The sequence below is a fragment of the Brassica oleracea genome, chromosome C7, assembly GCF_000695525.1.
Source record: "Brassica oleracea var. oleracea cultivar TO1000 chromosome C7, BOL, whole genome shotgun sequence".
Classification (NCBI taxonomy): Eukaryota; Viridiplantae; Streptophyta; class Magnoliopsida; order Brassicales; family Brassicaceae; genus Brassica; species Brassica oleracea.
This window is the reverse complement of record NC_027754.1, coordinates 12724527-12741198: the sequence shown is the minus strand read 5'-3', so window position 1 is coordinate 12741198 and position 16672 is coordinate 12724527. Positions and strand designations below refer to the sequence as shown.

The 16672-nt window shown below is 34.6% G+C and overlaps 2 protein-coding genes and 1 pseudogene across 2 annotated transcripts; 1 reads left to right on the top strand and 2 right to left on the bottom strand.

Annotated features, from left to right (window-relative positions):
- Window positions 1-1315: 1315 nt before the first annotated feature.
- Window positions 1316-4300, top strand: LOC106302069. The gene is made up of 11 exons (XM_013738582.1): window positions 1316-1574; window positions 1676-1870; window positions 1937-2021; window positions 2106-2181; window positions 2260-2436; window positions 2527-2629; window positions 2714-2823; window positions 2905-2994; window positions 3083-3163; window positions 3252-3971; window positions 4067-4300. Exons 1-11 carry the CDS (start codon window positions 1316-1318, stop codon window positions 4157-4159), a joined length of 1989 nt encoding a protein of 662 aa, XP_013594036.1. The 3' UTR covers window positions 4160-4300.
- A 7999-nt stretch (window positions 4301-12299) lies between these two features.
- LOC106305207 lies at window positions 12300-14762 on the bottom strand. The gene is made up of 3 exons (XM_013741578.1): window positions 14613-14762; window positions 14255-14506; window positions 12300-12522 (listed from the first exon to the last, which is right to left on the bottom strand). Exons 1-3 carry the CDS (start codon window positions 14679-14681, stop codon window positions 12409-12411), a joined length of 435 nt encoding a protein of 144 aa, XP_013597032.1. The 5' UTR covers window positions 14682-14762; the 3' UTR covers window positions 12300-12408.
- A 370-nt stretch (window positions 14763-15132) lies between these two features.
- On the bottom strand, window positions 15133-16335 carry LOC106305571 (annotated as a pseudogene).
- Window positions 16336-16672: the final 337 nt, after the last annotated feature.

Here is a 16672-nt window from a genome sequence, read left to right as displayed (position 1 = left end):
TGAGCAGAAAGCGTCAACGTCTTGGACCATTCTAACGTACTTCAGAGTAGGGCGTGGCGTCTGTTGATGAGCAATGAGGACACCATCGACTATTATTATCAAAGCAAGTTGTAGCTTCTTTCGCCCCGGCATGTGTCTGTCGGTCTCTAGCTTGTGACGCAAATCAGCAATGGTTGTGAATCTCTTTTTGCCTATCAACTTGATCCAATCAGAGTCTTTGTTTGCTGTAGACTGATCTTCTTTATCAAGGGTGTATCCAACAGGGAAAGCTCCACAAGGCAAACCGGTAATGGTGCCAAATTTCTGGAGGCCGAACTTGATTGGATCGCTTCCGAAAACAGACCAAAGTGTGTGTTTGTCTCCACAGACTAGCTGTCTGGTCAACATGGCGTGTATCAATTTACCCGAAGACGGACACTGACGCGCTGGGAGGTCAAATAGCTTCCCGAAGCAAGAGCTTCTAATATACTTGAACTCTTCGGTGTCGCGAAGAACATGACGGATGAAAGCAAGAAGCTCTGGCTTCGAGTAAATGTTGTGGCGTCCACTCGGGAAACGGTCGGTGGCGAATAGTCTCGGTGGGAGACGGTGGTTCGGTTGGTTGTTGCCTGTAAAAACCGAGGGAATAAATTAAAAAAAAAACTAATCGATTTTCTGGGTTTGAAAAAAACATAAACAAAAACCCTAAGGGGTCGATTAATATGTAATATAAACATATACTACTGGATCTGAACAAAATAGATGTATATTAGACCAAAACGAACCTTGCATGACTTGATGTGGAGGTACAGAAGACGACGGCGGCGGATCTCTGAGAACGACGGTGTTACGGAATCAATAAATGCAGCGGATGTCAGAGAACGGCGGAGTGACGGAGTTTGTGGAGAAAAGAAGGAGATGGAATCGACGGCGAATCGATTTTCTAGGGTTTACAGAAAATCGCCGCAAAGAGGCGTTGGAGAGAGAGAGAGAATCGTGAAAGAGAGAGAGAGAAATGTGTTATTCTGAATTAGAGATAGAGTTGGTAGAATTGGTAAACCGAGTAATAGGATTTGGACCGATTTGGTTTTTTTACTTACTCTATCATAAGGGTATAGAAGACAATAACTGAGGAAGAAGTATGTCACATGTGCAAAGTGTCTTTATTAATCACTAAACCTATTCAAAAATAAAATAATAAGAAAAAATAATATTTTGAAATTCTTTTTGATGTGTCATTTTTTTTGAAAAACTAGTTTACTAATTACGAACCATAAAATCAAAATTTCAAAAGTGAAGTACTATAATTCGAAGCGACAAATTCTCTGGTTCGTTAATGGCGCGAGGTGTAGCCTTACGCTGCTGCAATGGAAGAAAGTCTTCGACTTTGCTCTACAGCTCAATCGCTAGGGTTTCACTTTCCTTCTCCCCTAAAACCCTTCTCGCTTCCTTTCCTATTCAACCCCGCCGCCAAAACTTCTCACGACTGTTCTGTAACCTCTCCTCTGTTCCAAACACCGTCGATGAAAAGAAGTACAAAGAGGTTTTCAACAGAAGAATGGCAATGGCTGGACTCAAACCTCATCACCGAATTGGTATTTCTACTAATTGAATCGAAAGTTCGATGGCTTCTTCTTCTTTTTTTTTTTTTTTTTTTTGGTTACAAAAAGTGTTTTTGAACAATGGTCTCGTCCAGCTTTGGGAGTTTCAGGTGGGCCTGATAGTATGGCGCTTTGTGTTCTGACTGCAAAATGGAAAACTGAAGGGTTAAGTGGTGTTAACAAGACAGATGGTTTCATCGATGGACTTGTTGCTGTGGTTGTGGATCATGGATTACGACAAGAGAGTAGAGATGAAGCTGAACTTGTCTGCTCCAGAGTTTCTGACATAGGTAAGAAGAAAGTATGAACATTTTTGAGTCTGTCTTCGTTTTGTTACCTTTGGGGAAGTTTAATAGGAATCAGATGTGAGATTGCTCGTTGTGATTGGGTGAATGGTAGACCAAAGCAAGGTCATTTACAAGAAGCAGCTCGTGATATGAGGTTACTTTTATGTTATGTCTATTGATTTGAATCAGAATCATCACATGTTAAACTCGCTGTTAATGCGATTCTGCTTCTTTATAGGTATCAAATGATATCGAATGTTTGCTTTCGACAACAGATTGGGGTCTTGCTTATAGCTCATCATGCAGATGACCAGGTGACTAAAGGTGCTTTGAGAATTTAGAGTGTTCAATATTTGAATATTCTCATGAATCTTGTCTGAAATTGGGTGCAGGCTGAGTTATTCATTCTCAGGTTATCTCGTGGTAGCGGCGTTCTTGGACTTGCGGGTACATCATTTGCATCTGAGATTTTCTCCCAGGATTTGGAGTTAGGCGTAAAACATATGAAGAACAGATCTATTCTCTTAGTTCGTCCGTTGCTTGATTTATGGAAAGAAGACATGTACAAGGTTCAATCCAAACTCTAGAAACTCCAAAAGAATCATTTAAAGCTTTAATGGATGTTTTGTTATCATTAACTCTATGATGTTAACAAGCAGATATGTCAATGGGGTAGACAAGATTGGGTTGAAGATCCGACTAATCTTAGTCAGTTGTTTGTTCGGAATCGGATTCGAACTTCAATAGGAAATATACAGTCAGGTAAAGTCTATTGTCAAACATCAAACTAGACTTGTTGTTTGACAATGATGTCTGATTAATGTAAGTTCTTGTTTGTTTTTTCAGATACTTTTAAGTCAGAGCTGCAAGCAGTTATTTCTGAATGTCGGAGAACACGTTCTTTTGTAGATAAAGTTTGTACAGACTTAATAAATCAGACTGTATCAGTGACAGATGTAAGAGCATTTCACACTTTAAGCCCTTGTTGACTTGGTTAAGAGTAAATGTGATGTGTGTTTTGATGTTTGAACTGGCAGAAAGGGTACGCTGTTCTTGATCTAGAGAGACTAAACCCTACAGAAGTTAAAGACATTTGTCTCTCAAAGTATCTTACTACGGTCCTGCAGGTGTTGTTTACATTTCCTTTGGTAAATTAATTGCTTTTTTTTTTTAAATTATTTTCTTTGACTTTTTGCTCATCTTTTGAATCTCCAGTTTATCTCCCAAAGGCAGAGACCAATCAGAGGAAACACCTTGAAGTTGCTTTTGAACTACATCCGTGCAATTCCATGCAGGGTAATCATCTCTTTCATGTTGCTCTGTTCCTAATAAACTTTTGAGATGTAACTAATTGAGATAACGTTTGCTTCATATGGATACTCAGACATCTCTTACAGCTGCTGGTTGTTACCTTAGTCCAGCTCCTGGTTCAAAGGGCACCGAAGTTATAGTCTCTTGTTTTCTTGACAGTTCTTTACCGTCAAAGACAGAGATCTTGAACATTTGCTTCAATGAAGCTCGGAAAAGACCGACATCTGATGACCTTGGACAAATCATATCATCTGCAAAAACTTTTTTAGAGCAGAACAGAGTATCTGATGTCCAGTTTTTGGATGTTGCATCTGAATCCGTACTGAGTAAAGCCAGAGAGCTCAATCTTTTAAGCGAATCGACCTACACAACCATCGGTCTACTGCAGAGAGATGAAACCAATCGGTTCATAACTAAAAAAGAAGACAAACCGGTGGATGAATCAGAAGATCATGGAACCAACATTGCATCTTCCTCTAATAAAGTCCATCTTTTGCCAGGGAAAGATCTTTACTTGATGAACCGGTTTCTCATCAGGTGGGACTTGAGTAGCCACCAATGTGATGAAGCACGTTGCGGTAAGTGCCCGGTGAGAACAGCTACAACAATGGAGGTTCGGCACATGGTTGAATCTGACTGGCTCTATCTAGCTGAGCTTTCAAGATCTTTGAACAGAAATCATTCTACTTCGTCCTCACATAAAGCTCTCAGGTCGTTAAAGTCTATCCCTGCCGCTGCAAGAAGAAGCTTTCTTGTCTTGGTCGATCACTGCGGACTACTGCTTAGCATTCCCGTATGTGAACTTATCTCATTTTGAGATTCGAATTTGGCATCTACGAAAACAATGAATTGATTGATTCTCTTCTGTGTGTTTTTTTTTTTTTGCAGGCTATTGGCTTCAGCTATTGTCCATGCTTGAAGGCATCAACAGTGTTTCTGCCGAGAGTACCACTTGGAGGCGGCTTTAGCTCATTTCTTTAATCTCTTCTTACTTAGAAATTCAGCCATTTCGTTCCTCTTTTTGGTTTCTAATTTTCTTGATTTAGATGGAATAACTACATGCAAACTTTATTTGAAAACAAATTACATTTACATGTAGTTTTATTTGTAACCAGTTACATTTTGCTCCTTTTTTGGTTTGTAAAAATCCAACCATTTATTTCATTGTTGTGGTGGACATTTGATTTTATTAAAGCCCATCAAGAGCAAGTACAAGGGCATTGACATGCCCATTACAACGCCATAGTGTAGTGGTCAAACATATGTAAAATAAACATATTACATGGACACGTAACGGTCACGCGTAATATATTTCGTGCTTAACATGTCATGTGTCCAGTCGATATCTAAGATCAGGTATCTTAAACGTTGTACAGAGACTAACCAACGTCAACGATCTTGTTCGCTTGGACTTCCACCACCACAATAGCTTTTAGATCACCGTATCACTGTTGACCTTGTTGCTAAATCGCCGGAGGGATGAATCTTTGTCAAGTCACCAAAAGATCAAACCTCGAGAATGACAGTAAAACTGAATTCAGAACAATCACTAGAACATTCTTTATAGAAAAACTCTGATTCTACTAATTACGAACCAAATCAACCTAGTAAACCCCACTGTTTTTTTTTTTGAACACCTTAAAGAATAAATTGTCAAGAGTGGGATTTTAACCCACGTTTTAAACCCCACTGTTTCAAGTCTTCAATTGCATGGAGAAACTTTGTTAAACTATCGATGACAAAGACCTCCATTCAAGCAAAAAAAAAAAATTGAACATAATTCAGTGAATAAAAGAGAAGTCTAAAGTCTAATCCAGTGTAAAAACTTTCATGTTTCCATTATAATCCAACAGAACAGATGACAAAAAAAAAAGGGCCGTCGGGAGAGACAACTCCGTTAAAGACCAAATTTGTCTTTAAAATAAACAAAAAGTCTAGAGACAAAAAGAAACCAGGGGATAATCTATATGTATGACGGTCGAGGTCACATGCTCCCTACTGTTTATTGTTTTTCCTAATGCAACTTAACCTAATTTTTTAAATGTTTTCAGTTTAGTAAAGAAGACTGAAAAATGTCTCGTCTAAATGTTTTTTTGTTACTTTCATAACATGCCCTTCAGCTAGTAACTTGTCTAAATCCGCTCCTGAACAAAATAAAAACTGATAAAAAAAAGAGAAAACGACTAGGATAGCACAAAAAAAGTTTTTGTCACAAATATAGCTTATAAGAATAAAAATGACCTAAATAATACTTAATGTTTTATCAAAAGAGAAAACGACTAGGATAGCACAAAAAAAGTTTTTGTCACAAATATAGCTTATAAGAATAAAAATGACCAAAATAACACTTAATGTTTTATCAAAAGAGATAAATATATACTTATACCCCAATGATAAATTAATTTAGACATTAGGGTTTAGAGTTAAAGGGTGGGTTTAGGATTTAGGGTTTAGGGTTTAGAGTTTAGGGTTTAGAGTTTAGGGGTGGGGTTTAGGATTTAGGGTTTAAAGTTAAGGGGTGGGGTTTAGGATTTAGGGTTTAGGATTTAGGGTTTAGGGTTTAGGATTTAAGGTTTAGGGTTTAGAGTTAGGGAGTGGAGTTTTGGGATAAGATTTCAAATTTTGAAAAATAAAAAAAAATTTAAATTTTTCAAAAGATAAAATGCTATTTTTGTCATTTTAGTTTTTGAAGACTATTTTTGTGACATAAACTTAGAAATGTGCTATTTTGGAGATTTGCCTTAAAAAAAAATAAGGTAAGACTCCGCTAGAGTCAGGAGACATCCGCAACTCAACGCAACGCAACGGAAGAGAAAATTAGTATTAATCGAGGGAGGGAGGGAGGGAGGGACAAAGGCCCCAGCTCACTTCAAGTTTTCACTTCACTTTCTTCTTGCCCACGAATAACCACGAGTTATGCCACATCACTTCCTTTACTTGAATTCAAATCCACCAATCGTCTGTTACGTCCTCGTTTTTTATTTGAATTTTCAGCCGTTGGCGGTAATACAAACATTGATACTTATAAGAACTTCTCCCTTTTAAACTCAAGCTTATTCTCAAGTTTGAAAGGGGAAAATTACTTGCGAAGAAATAGAATCCATGAATTATCATGAGCTGGTTTGACTTGACATATAACTGAACAAGTAATGCCAACCCTCCAACTACATCGAAATAGTTTGCCAAAAACTTATTCTCCCAAAATAATTTTCATTTTCATTTGACGGTCTTGTGTTCGATCTACGATCACTGCATTTATGTAATCTATAAAACGAATAGTATTCCGATTCAATAAGGAACACTTTGCAAATTAAGATGCCGATTACAATCTCATGATGATAGGTAATCTATGATCTGATCAAGATTGTAATTATACCCATAGAGTTTGAAATTAACATACAAAGCACAAGAGATGATCTTATTACAACTTTCTTTATTTATATTCTCTTCCTTTTATATTCTTCAGTCCAATGGCATATACTCCAACTTATTCCAGTTAAGATCTATGATCTGATCAAGATTGTAATTACACCCATAGAATTTGAAATTAACATACAAAGCATAAGAGATGATCTATTTATTATTCTTGGGTTCACCCTAGGTTCACCAACCAATAGTATTGTATTATTTCATATTCGATATCTTTTAAAAAAGTAAACAAAATATTGTCAAATTATATTATATTTTTAAAATAAAAAAGTAAAAAAATAATTAATAAAAAATAGTAGCAGTTATAAAAAAATATTTTTAACATCGTCAACAAAACACTAAATCCTAAACCCTTGGATAAATCTTAAACTCTAAATCAAAAACATTAAACACTAAAACACTCAAGAGTTTAGGATTTAAGATTTAGTGTTTTAGTGTTTAGTGTTTTTGATTTAGAGTTTAGGATTTATTAAAAAGCTTAGGGTTTATCCAAGGGTTTAGGGTTTACCCATTTACCCAAGGGTTAGGGTTTATGATTTAAGGTTTAGGGTTTAGGATTTAGGGTTTAAGGTTTAGTTTTTTGCTGACGACGTTAAAAATATCTTTTAAAATTTTTTTTTTTTTTTATAATTACTATTATTTTTTATTTATTTTTTACTTTTTTTATTTAAAAACATAATATGACAATATTTTGTTTCTTTTGTCCAGAAAAAAAGACAATATTTTGTTTCCTTTTTTTAAAAGATGTCGAATATGAAATAACAAAATTATATTGGTTGGTGAACCTCTAGGTTCACCCTAGGGGGTGAACCCAAGAATAACTCATATATATCTTTATATATAAAGAAATGTTGATTCTCTCCTGTGATGCCACCTAAGATCCAGGTCATTAAGTCGATTGATCTGGTGTTGACACGTGTCCGACTCTAAGTAAGTTTCTTTGATTTTCGTTTTGATTGTATATGGGCTTTTAATTTAAGATGAACTGCACTTACTGGGCGAACTATAGACAAACCCATATCAACCCATATCATCATCGTTGTCCCCTCGCATTTCCTAGCTCCCACAATCTTTTCGACGCCATTGAAACGTCATAGATTTATATTCAATCTATCTAATAAAGCTTCATGTTTATGAACCCAAACCTATTTAGCATTTAATTATTCAGCCCCACCGCAAACAGATCAACTAATGGGCCATTTATGTCACCAATAGATTTTATATCGTGTAAACTTTTCAGGTGGCTTAAACCCCATTTCCAGGTTTACTTACATTATGTAGTACACTATATTATGCTTGGACATTAGGATTTTCTGATTATTATATTCATGAAATTAGATTTACAAATAAATAAAATATTCTTATATTTCAAAATTTACATTTAAAATTTACATACTACTTGAAAATATCATAAGATAATTTTACAAATGAAATTTTACATGTTTTTCTTTGAAAAAAAAACAACATTTTTTCTTAAAAAAAACAATCTCTCCTTTAATGAAGCCACAATATCAACTGAAACAACATAAATTGATACATTATCACAATTCTTTAAAGCTTATGAAAAATTTCATAACTCTTACTGTTAGTATTTGAAACAAATATACTAATACGTCTACACATATTTATAATAAAAATTGAAAATTTTCAGCTTAATCCAATTTTATTTTTAAAAGTATAAATAAATTATTTCAAAATGGGTTTTTAACAAAAATAAATTTATTTAATTTGGTTATATAAATATATTTATATTTTCAATATTTTAAAGACTTGAATTTTATTTTAAGCAGTAAGTCAAATTCGATAATCAATATTATCACCATCATCTATGTCAGAAATATTTAATTTTAAACTTTTTAAATATATATATATATATATATATATGTGCGTGTGTGTGTAATTATATTATGTAAATGTGAATTAATATAATTCAAAAATGTATAAAAGATAGAAAGCTCCATGTCTTCTGTGTCAAGCCACCGAAGGTTTTGGAAAGTTATTCTACTTACAATCAAAGCAAAACAACCGACAACGTAAGAAAATAATATGTCCACAATTTTTAATGAAAGTTGTTGTAAAAATTATTAAAAATTAATAATACTTATAATTAATAATAATTAAACAGTTTCACTAAGGATTAATGGTAAAATATATATGATTTGTAAGTACATCCTACTAATATAAAAAAATGAAAACATTGTTTTTGATATATTGAAAAATGTGAAGTTATTGTATTCAAAAAATATAAAATGTTTTTTTAATAAATTACATATTGAATTAAAAAGTGAATTATAGTTTTAAAAATGAAATGATAAAACATTTAAATATATAATTGCTTAATATGAACGAAAGATCAATAAAAAGGTGAACTTATATGATTTAAAAGAACAAAATGTTAAATACATATACACCACCATAATAAAAATAGAAGATACTCTCATTCAAATCATTAAAAAGATTAGTTAACTGCAACGAGACTAAAACTTAATCTTGTTACAAAAAAAAAAAATAATAGTAAAAATTACAAAAAATAAGAATAATCATATAAAGAACATCAGTTTGCATGAATCTTATGGTATATTTGGAAAGGTCGGAATAATAAGGTGTTTAGCAATATCAAATCCGAGGGATACCCTTAAGATAGCCGAACTGGAATCAAAACTTTGGGCTGAGGCTCAGGGTTTAAGGAATCAGCGAGTGGCACAGGATGTACAGATTAGTTCCATTCAAACGAATTCAGGAAGATGGTGCTTTATAGACGGCTCGTGGAAAGATAAGGATTTGTTCTCAGGGCAAGGCTGGTATAGTACTTTATCAGGCTTTGATGGTTTGTTCGGCGCACGAAATGTCCGTGCATGTTTATCACCTCTCCATTCGGAGATGGAGGCATTGATATGGGCAATGGAATGTAAGAAGAGTTTAAGGCAGGTTCAGGTTACGTTTGCAACGGATTGTTCTCAGTTGGTGAAGATGGTTTCGGAACCCGAGGAATGACCAGCATTTGGACCCTATCTAGAAGATATTAAGCTTTTGAGGAGCAGTTTTCTCAACTCAGACATCGTTCATGTACCAAGGATGGCGAACCAAAAGGCGGATAGCTTAGCACGCAGTGCCCGACATCAACCGTCTTTCGTCGTACACATGGATGCAGAGTTTCCAATTTGGTTTACAGAGTCAATATGAGTCTGTAAATTGTTTGCTGTCAAAAAACAAAATCATATAAAGAACAATTGACACATAATTCAAAATCAAACATTTTAAGAAAAATAAAATTTTAGAATAAAATATATAAAGAACATTTAAAACTATTGCTAACAAGAATAATATATCACATATAAACCCTCCTCAGCTAAAACTTTCTAAAAAAACAAAAATCATTATTATACACATCTCTTGCAAATGAAACCAAAAATATAAACCACAAATCATTAAAAAATAATAATCTATATCAAAAATAATGTATATGCCGCCCTACCCGCGGGCCGACCCTAGTATATATATATAAAATTGATTTTTTTTCTTCTTCTGACAAGCGGCATGAGGCTTTTGTGTCATCCATGTATTTTTTTTACATTTAGATCCTTCTTCTTTTAGATTATTGCAATTTGGCTAAGTACTTTCTAATCGTGAACTATCTAATCATTTTTGCACTAACTATTATCGTATGAAGTTTGATAATCTATTTTATTGTTCACTAAAATTCAAAATGAATAAAGAAATAAATAAAATAATAGAAATATATTTACATATTTAATTTATTCACTACTAAAAATAGCATAAATGGCTTTTTGTTTTTTTTACCATTTTTATTATTTAATTTACAAATTATATATTTATTTAACTATTAAAAATATAAAATGACCAAACTTATAAGAAAAATTAGACTGTAATACGTAATCTAAACATAAAACTTCCCCAACGAGAGAGAGAAAACAAAATAACGTAGTAACACTAACTCAATAAAGGTTTGGAGCTGAAAAAAGATCAACAAAGAAGACTAATCTATCTCATCTTACCATATAATGTCTTGGCTAAAACTAGCAGATGTGAGAAAAAATAAAAAGATAAAATATGAGACAAAAAAAAATCTCCGGAACACAAAGGATTGCGATCAAGCACCAGCGCAAAAACCAAAAAAGCGGATCAAAGAAAGAATAATCATCGGAAGAACAAAGTCACCACGAAACAAAAAGATGCATGTCTAAAGCACCGGAAGCACAACCACCAGCTAAGAGATAAAAACACCTAACAAACTAATCAAGCACATACAAGACACTCATGCAAGCGAAGAGCCACAAAACTCTGAATAGAAGAAACCAAAGCTCCAAAGACTAATTCTGCACACCTACACCAAGGAATGCATGAGAAGAAGATAAACAACCTGAGTGGGGGAGAATGAAAACCAACCACCGAGAAACCAAAACCTAAGCTTGAGACCATAAACAACCTTCCAGGCGCACAAAACATACACAGAGAAAAACACTATCAAAACCTGGAGTAGCAAATATGGAAAAAGGGAGAGCCATATGAGACGTGATCAGCGATGAAAGGTGCAACGAGATGAGAGAACAAAGAGATAAAAAGAGACAAAATGAAATCAACAAACCAAACCGTGGAGCCATCCTCGAACGCTATGAAAATGAGCATAGAAGTCAAATCACCAAAAACGAGATCTTGAAAACCAAGACGAGCAGATACTATTGACAGCAAACCAGCGACGAGGAAAACAACATCAATGACAACTAAACTCTAAATCAATCCAACGAGATGTAGTTTCTAACTTCAGCCAAAACCTAAGAAAAGAAAAGACCAATATTGACCGAAATAATATACAACGCCGTAAGAAACAGCCGCACAACATGGATCTAATATGCCTGTCTGATCTATAACAGATACCAGATAATCTCCCAGAAAAAGAAGGTGAAGAAAAACAAAAGCGCATAGGTGAGTCTTTTTCCAGTGATGGTGAAAAGCACTGCATACCGGAGAGGTGAGGCTTGACTCAATCTACACTCTCATAGCGAGCGCATCTTGAATCACCGATCTCATATCGATAGGGCCTAGACTCATACGTCTAACCAATTACAACTTCAAGCATGATCCTAAACATCTCTCAAGCTCCCCTTTTATACATACTCCCGTCTTCTTCCTGTTTCAGAGATCTAACGGCAAAGCCTCTCGCCCATCTAGAGTCTTCCCTTAGCTCTAGCCCTTCCACGTCATCCTATCAGTTCTTGACATCGATTTACTTAGTTTTTAACTGCATGACAGACGCAAGATGCAGAACTATTCAAGTGATTTACAAATCACCAGAGCCTGAGGTGAAAAGGATACTTCATATGAGCTATCAAATCCCAAAAGAGAACGTCATGTTGATCCCTAGCAGTTTATTGCAAGGTGAATTGTTGGAATTGAAAATTTGGATTAATGAGTTGAGCGAAGTGGAATGAAAATGCTTTGTTGACTAATAGATGTTTACTTGGTCTGTTTTTTTTGTTTTTCCTAAAAATCTTTGTATAGCTCCCTCCACTCGTCTGCAAGCCAACTTTGATCTTACCTTGCATGTGCTCTGTCTCAATTATATTCTGTTATCTTTATACGAACTAAGGATAAAAGTGTAAGGTTCATATGTTTTATCTTCCACGAATCAAGAAATCAGACCTACAATATATATACAGAGCCGTGCGAAGGTTTAATGGGGCCTGAGGCGAATATAAAAATGGGGCCCCTTTATAAATTTTTTTTTATCATAGTACAATATATATTTGAAAAAAAAATATTAAGACAATAACTTTAAAAAACTAAGACAAAATTTTTCTTCCCTCTTTTTCAATAAACTCTTTAATCAAATTATCATAATCTAGATTCCTAACTAATTCTCTCTCGATCGATATAATTGCTAGACCATTTAACCTTTCTTGTGACATGGTTGATCGAAGATAAGACTTTATTAGCTTTAACTTGGAAAAGCTTCTTTCAGCAGTGGCGACAGAAACTGGAATCGTCAATAATATTTGATAAGCAATCCATGAGTTTGGATAACACTCTTCCCTTCCTTTCAAGAAGTTCAAAACTTCAAGAGGTCTCTTGTAATCTTGTGGCAATGCCTCTTTTAGAACCATCAGTTCAAAACACAAATCATCCCCAATAACATCAGAATGATTTACATGCTTTAAAGCTGCTTCAAGATTGGTACAAGATGCCATCAAACTATCTTCACTCGCTAAAATATATATATATATATATATTTTATAATCCAGATAATCCGGACACACCGGAGAGAACCCGACTAGCGCCTAAGTACACCTCTCCGGAAGCCGTTTTTTCACTCTATTTTAATCGACGGTGCCCAGTGGGATTCGAACCCGGGTCCGTATTGGGCCAAAGCTCCCTCAAGACCACTGGGCCGTCCTCACTTGGTTCCTTTTAGAGTATATTTTTACATTTAAAATCAAGTTTTATGTTATTTTTGGTAAATTTTCCTATATCGTTTTTGTTTTTTTATTGATTCAGCAACTAGTGTTTTTTAGCATTTTTTTGTTGTTTAACTGTAATATTAAAGTTTAAACGAGTTGCTACCAAACATCTGCACATGTATTATACAGCTCAATTTTGTCGTGAATATTACCTTTTGATAATAACTTTTTTCAAGACAACCTCTGCTAGCCTAAAATTCGATCGAATAACACTAAAGAGTCCCACTGAATTTGAATAGAGAATTAGTATATGATGATAAAACTACTATTAACTTGGCCCAAGAGGATGAATAATTCACTCTTTCTAGGGAAGAATAGTTTTATTGGAAGTAAGTTTTTGTTCCAAGAAAAAAAAACTGGTTCAAAATTGATTTGATAACATGAAAATGTTTTTACTCAAACGAAACCGTTGTATGTTGCAAGTTTATAGTAAAACGAAATCTATTTCCCCACGAGAACTATGATATAGCATCAGATCTCTTCCGAACTATGACATCGTTCTATATATCCCGAAAACAAAGTTTAAGATCTATTTCCCCACAAATCTTGGTTTTTTAGAAAAGCAGTAAAAACCATTAAACCTGAAAATTGAACCGGAAAACGGTTCAAACTAAATATTTGATCTAACATATTACAGATTCGTAAACCATCATTTAAAATACCCACTTAAACCGATATTAAACCAAATCAAACTGAATCACTATGGTCTAAGTCCTCTTCAATGTTTTCTGTCACCGGCAAAATCATTCACATCACCCAAAACTCTCTATGGTGGTCTCTCAGCCTCTAATTCTCAATCTTAATATTTGTTATTTCATTTGGGTCTGGAACAATGATGCGTAATCAAAGCTTACACGGAGTTGTCTACATCACGACAATCAAGAAATCAATGGGAAACTGAGAGATGTGGGAGATATGAGAGACTGATTTAAATCAGATTTAGAAAAATTAGGAGAGGTGAGAGACTTAAGCTTTATCTGCAGAGCCGTGCGAAGGTTTAATGGGGCCTGAAGCGAATATAAAAATGGGGCCCCTTTATAATTTTTTTTTATCATAGTACAATATATATTTGAAAAAAAAATATTAAGACAATAACTTTAAAAAACTAAGTATTATCTTGAACTTGATCATTCACGTCTTCATTCTCCTTTTCACTTAGATTATCATCCTCTTCAGTGACATCAGTAACATCATCTTCAACCTCCTTATCTTCTTCATTGACATCCTCATCATTTATTTCATTCTCATCTTCCATTGGATCATCAAACTCATCACCACTTCTACCGGATTCATTAAGATTTGCTGATTTTACAAGAAATCTGTCCATAGAACCTTGCATTGATTTCACCAATGCATCAACTCTGTCTTTTTTTTTGTCTTTTCTTGGCTCCTGATGCACATGATCTCGTTGGAGGCATATTTTCTGAAATTAATAATTAAACTTAAATCAACAAAGACTGAAAACTAAAAAAATAAAAAAATAAAAAAATTCACCACTTTAACAAAACTGATGATAATATAAGAGACACCTGTAGCACAGGATTGAGAACCAAGAAAGAAGACGTGTGTGCTTGCTTGAGAAAGATTGATGTGAACATTGCACGTAGAATACTTAGGAATATATACGAACCAAATATATTAAGTATAACTGCACTTTTTCCTTTTTATTTAGGAGTTTGACATATAAAACATATATTCCTTTTCTCAATTTGGAAAATTGACAATAAAATAAAATACTCATTTTTTAAAAAGCAATGTAGATAATTGAACTTGTATTGAATAATAAATGGCAAACTTAAACCAATATACTACTAATAATTTTTGGAAATTTGGGGCCCTAAAAAAACTATATATTTTGGGGGCCCTAGGCGAAAGCCTTTTTGGATACACTTGAAGCACGGCTCTGTATATATATGCTCCACCCATTTTCTTCCAATATTTTTGCATTCAAACCAAACACTAAAAAAAGCACCATCTTACAACTTCTCATATAAAGAACTAACAGTAATAATAATAAAAAAAAACCTTAGGAAACAATTATTCAGGCTCTTAAATAATGTCTACACTCTTCTCACCGTGCTACCTGGGTAACCGATACAGCCATTGTGGGAGAACGAATGAGTAAAAATAAGATCCTTCCGGGTAGTGAAGAAATCTCAGAATGCGCCCACCGCTGTGGAGCAAACACGCACTGAGCAAACACGCACCATTGCGTAAGTTAAAAGCTATAAAACGTTGGTGCTTCTGGCTAAGAAAGTAGGCTGTTGTAGCATCAAGAGAGTCAACTCTCAACGGAAAATAATCGAAGTAGGTCTCAGTCAAATCCGTAGAGATTTCAGATCTTAGTTGCCACTCCCAGCTCTCGAGCCGTCATACACATAACTTATGGTCTACACTTCCATCATCATTGTCTTGGGAGACTATGTTCATATACATGAGACTTCCTTGATAAGTTGTGCAAGCTCTTTTGAATTTGACACGTTTTTCTAAATCAGGGAAAGCCGTGTAACGGAACAGACCAGCTTCCATGGTAGTGGCGTTGAAATCCATGGATACAAGTTCATCATTATTGCGGGATAGCCAGTGAAGATTCCCGTTCAAGCTAATTGTATAGTTACACTCACATCTCTCAAAATTATAAGGGAGAGGACTCCACAAACCTGTCTCAGATGAATATACTAAGTACCCAACATCGCTATTAGATGAATATGCAACAATTTTATAACTTATAACGACGCCGTTATCAGTTCGTGTGGCGATTCCAAAAGGCCAGAAAATTCCACTATTTTCAAACGCTTTAGGAACATCGATTTCAATGCATTCCTGTGAAACTGGATTAGCCACGCACAAGGATCGTTTCTCGAAAGTCGACCCAGAATATCTGTAAGACGATACGTCGATCAAAACAAACCCTGCATCGCTGTAAGCCACGACGCTGCCTCGTCGGTACTTTCCTCTCTGGTTCTCGAACTTGTAGCTAATGAAAGAGGAGATGTAAGACTCTAGAGACCGTTGAAGTCCCCAAGTTTTGCATCTGTAGTGAGCCAAGAACTCTGTCCTATTAGATGCACCTTTAATGAGCGACCATGATGAAGATTGAGTGTTTTGGTGTTGAGATATGAAAAGATTGCGGAAAATCTGAGACTCAACCACTGAGTTCCATTGCTTGCAAACCAGTTTAAAACTTGTGAAGACTTTTATCGGTAGTCTCGATAATATTGCTGCACAGAGATCATCTGGCAAGAAAACCATTTTCCTCTTTCTCTGTTATCAATGCTATCAGGGTTTTACTTATTTTTCTCGGACATGGGTTAGCTCCAATCCATCTAAAGTGTAGCTTCTAATCACCAAAATCCTCTATGTATTATTCGTGAAACATTACAACTTATTTTTGTAGCCACATGTAATCCTATTCTTAGAATTATTAGAGAAATAGGTTGGTCTATCTAATTATATAATAAGCTTTTTATTAAACTAACCATAAATTCATTATTAATGTCATTTATTATTTCCTTAAATAAAGATTATGGAATTGCCTAATATGGGTAAAATATATATGACAATTAATGATTTTGAATAATAAAGATCT

Excerpts from the sequence above, each read along its gene's own strand:
- LOC106302069 (XM_013738582.1), top strand. The coding sequence starts at position 1,316 with ATGGCGCGAGGTGTAGCCTTACGCTGCTGCAATGGAAGAAAGTCTTCG. Across the intron at positions 2,437-2,526 it reads GGAAAGAAGACATGTACAAG|ATATGTCAATGGGGTAGACA; the intron begins GTTCAATCCAAA and ends GTTAACAAGCAG. Across the intron at positions 2,995-3,082 it reads ATCTTACTACGGTCCTGCAG|TTTATCTCCCAAAGGCAGAG; the intron begins GTGTTGTTTACA and ends TTGAATCTCCAG.
- LOC106305207 (XM_013741578.1), bottom strand. The coding sequence starts at position 14,681 with ATGTTCACATCAATCTTTCTCAAGCAAGCACACACGTCTTCTTTCTTG. Across the intron at positions 14,507-14,612 it reads TTCTCAATCCTGTGCTACAG|AAAATATGCCTCCAACGAGA; the intron begins GTGTCTCTTATA and ends TATTAATTTCAG. Across the intron at positions 12,523-14,254 it reads ATGTTACTGATGTCACTGAA|AGGTTAAATGGTCTAGCAAT; the intron begins GAGGATGATAAT and ends ATGTCACAAGAA.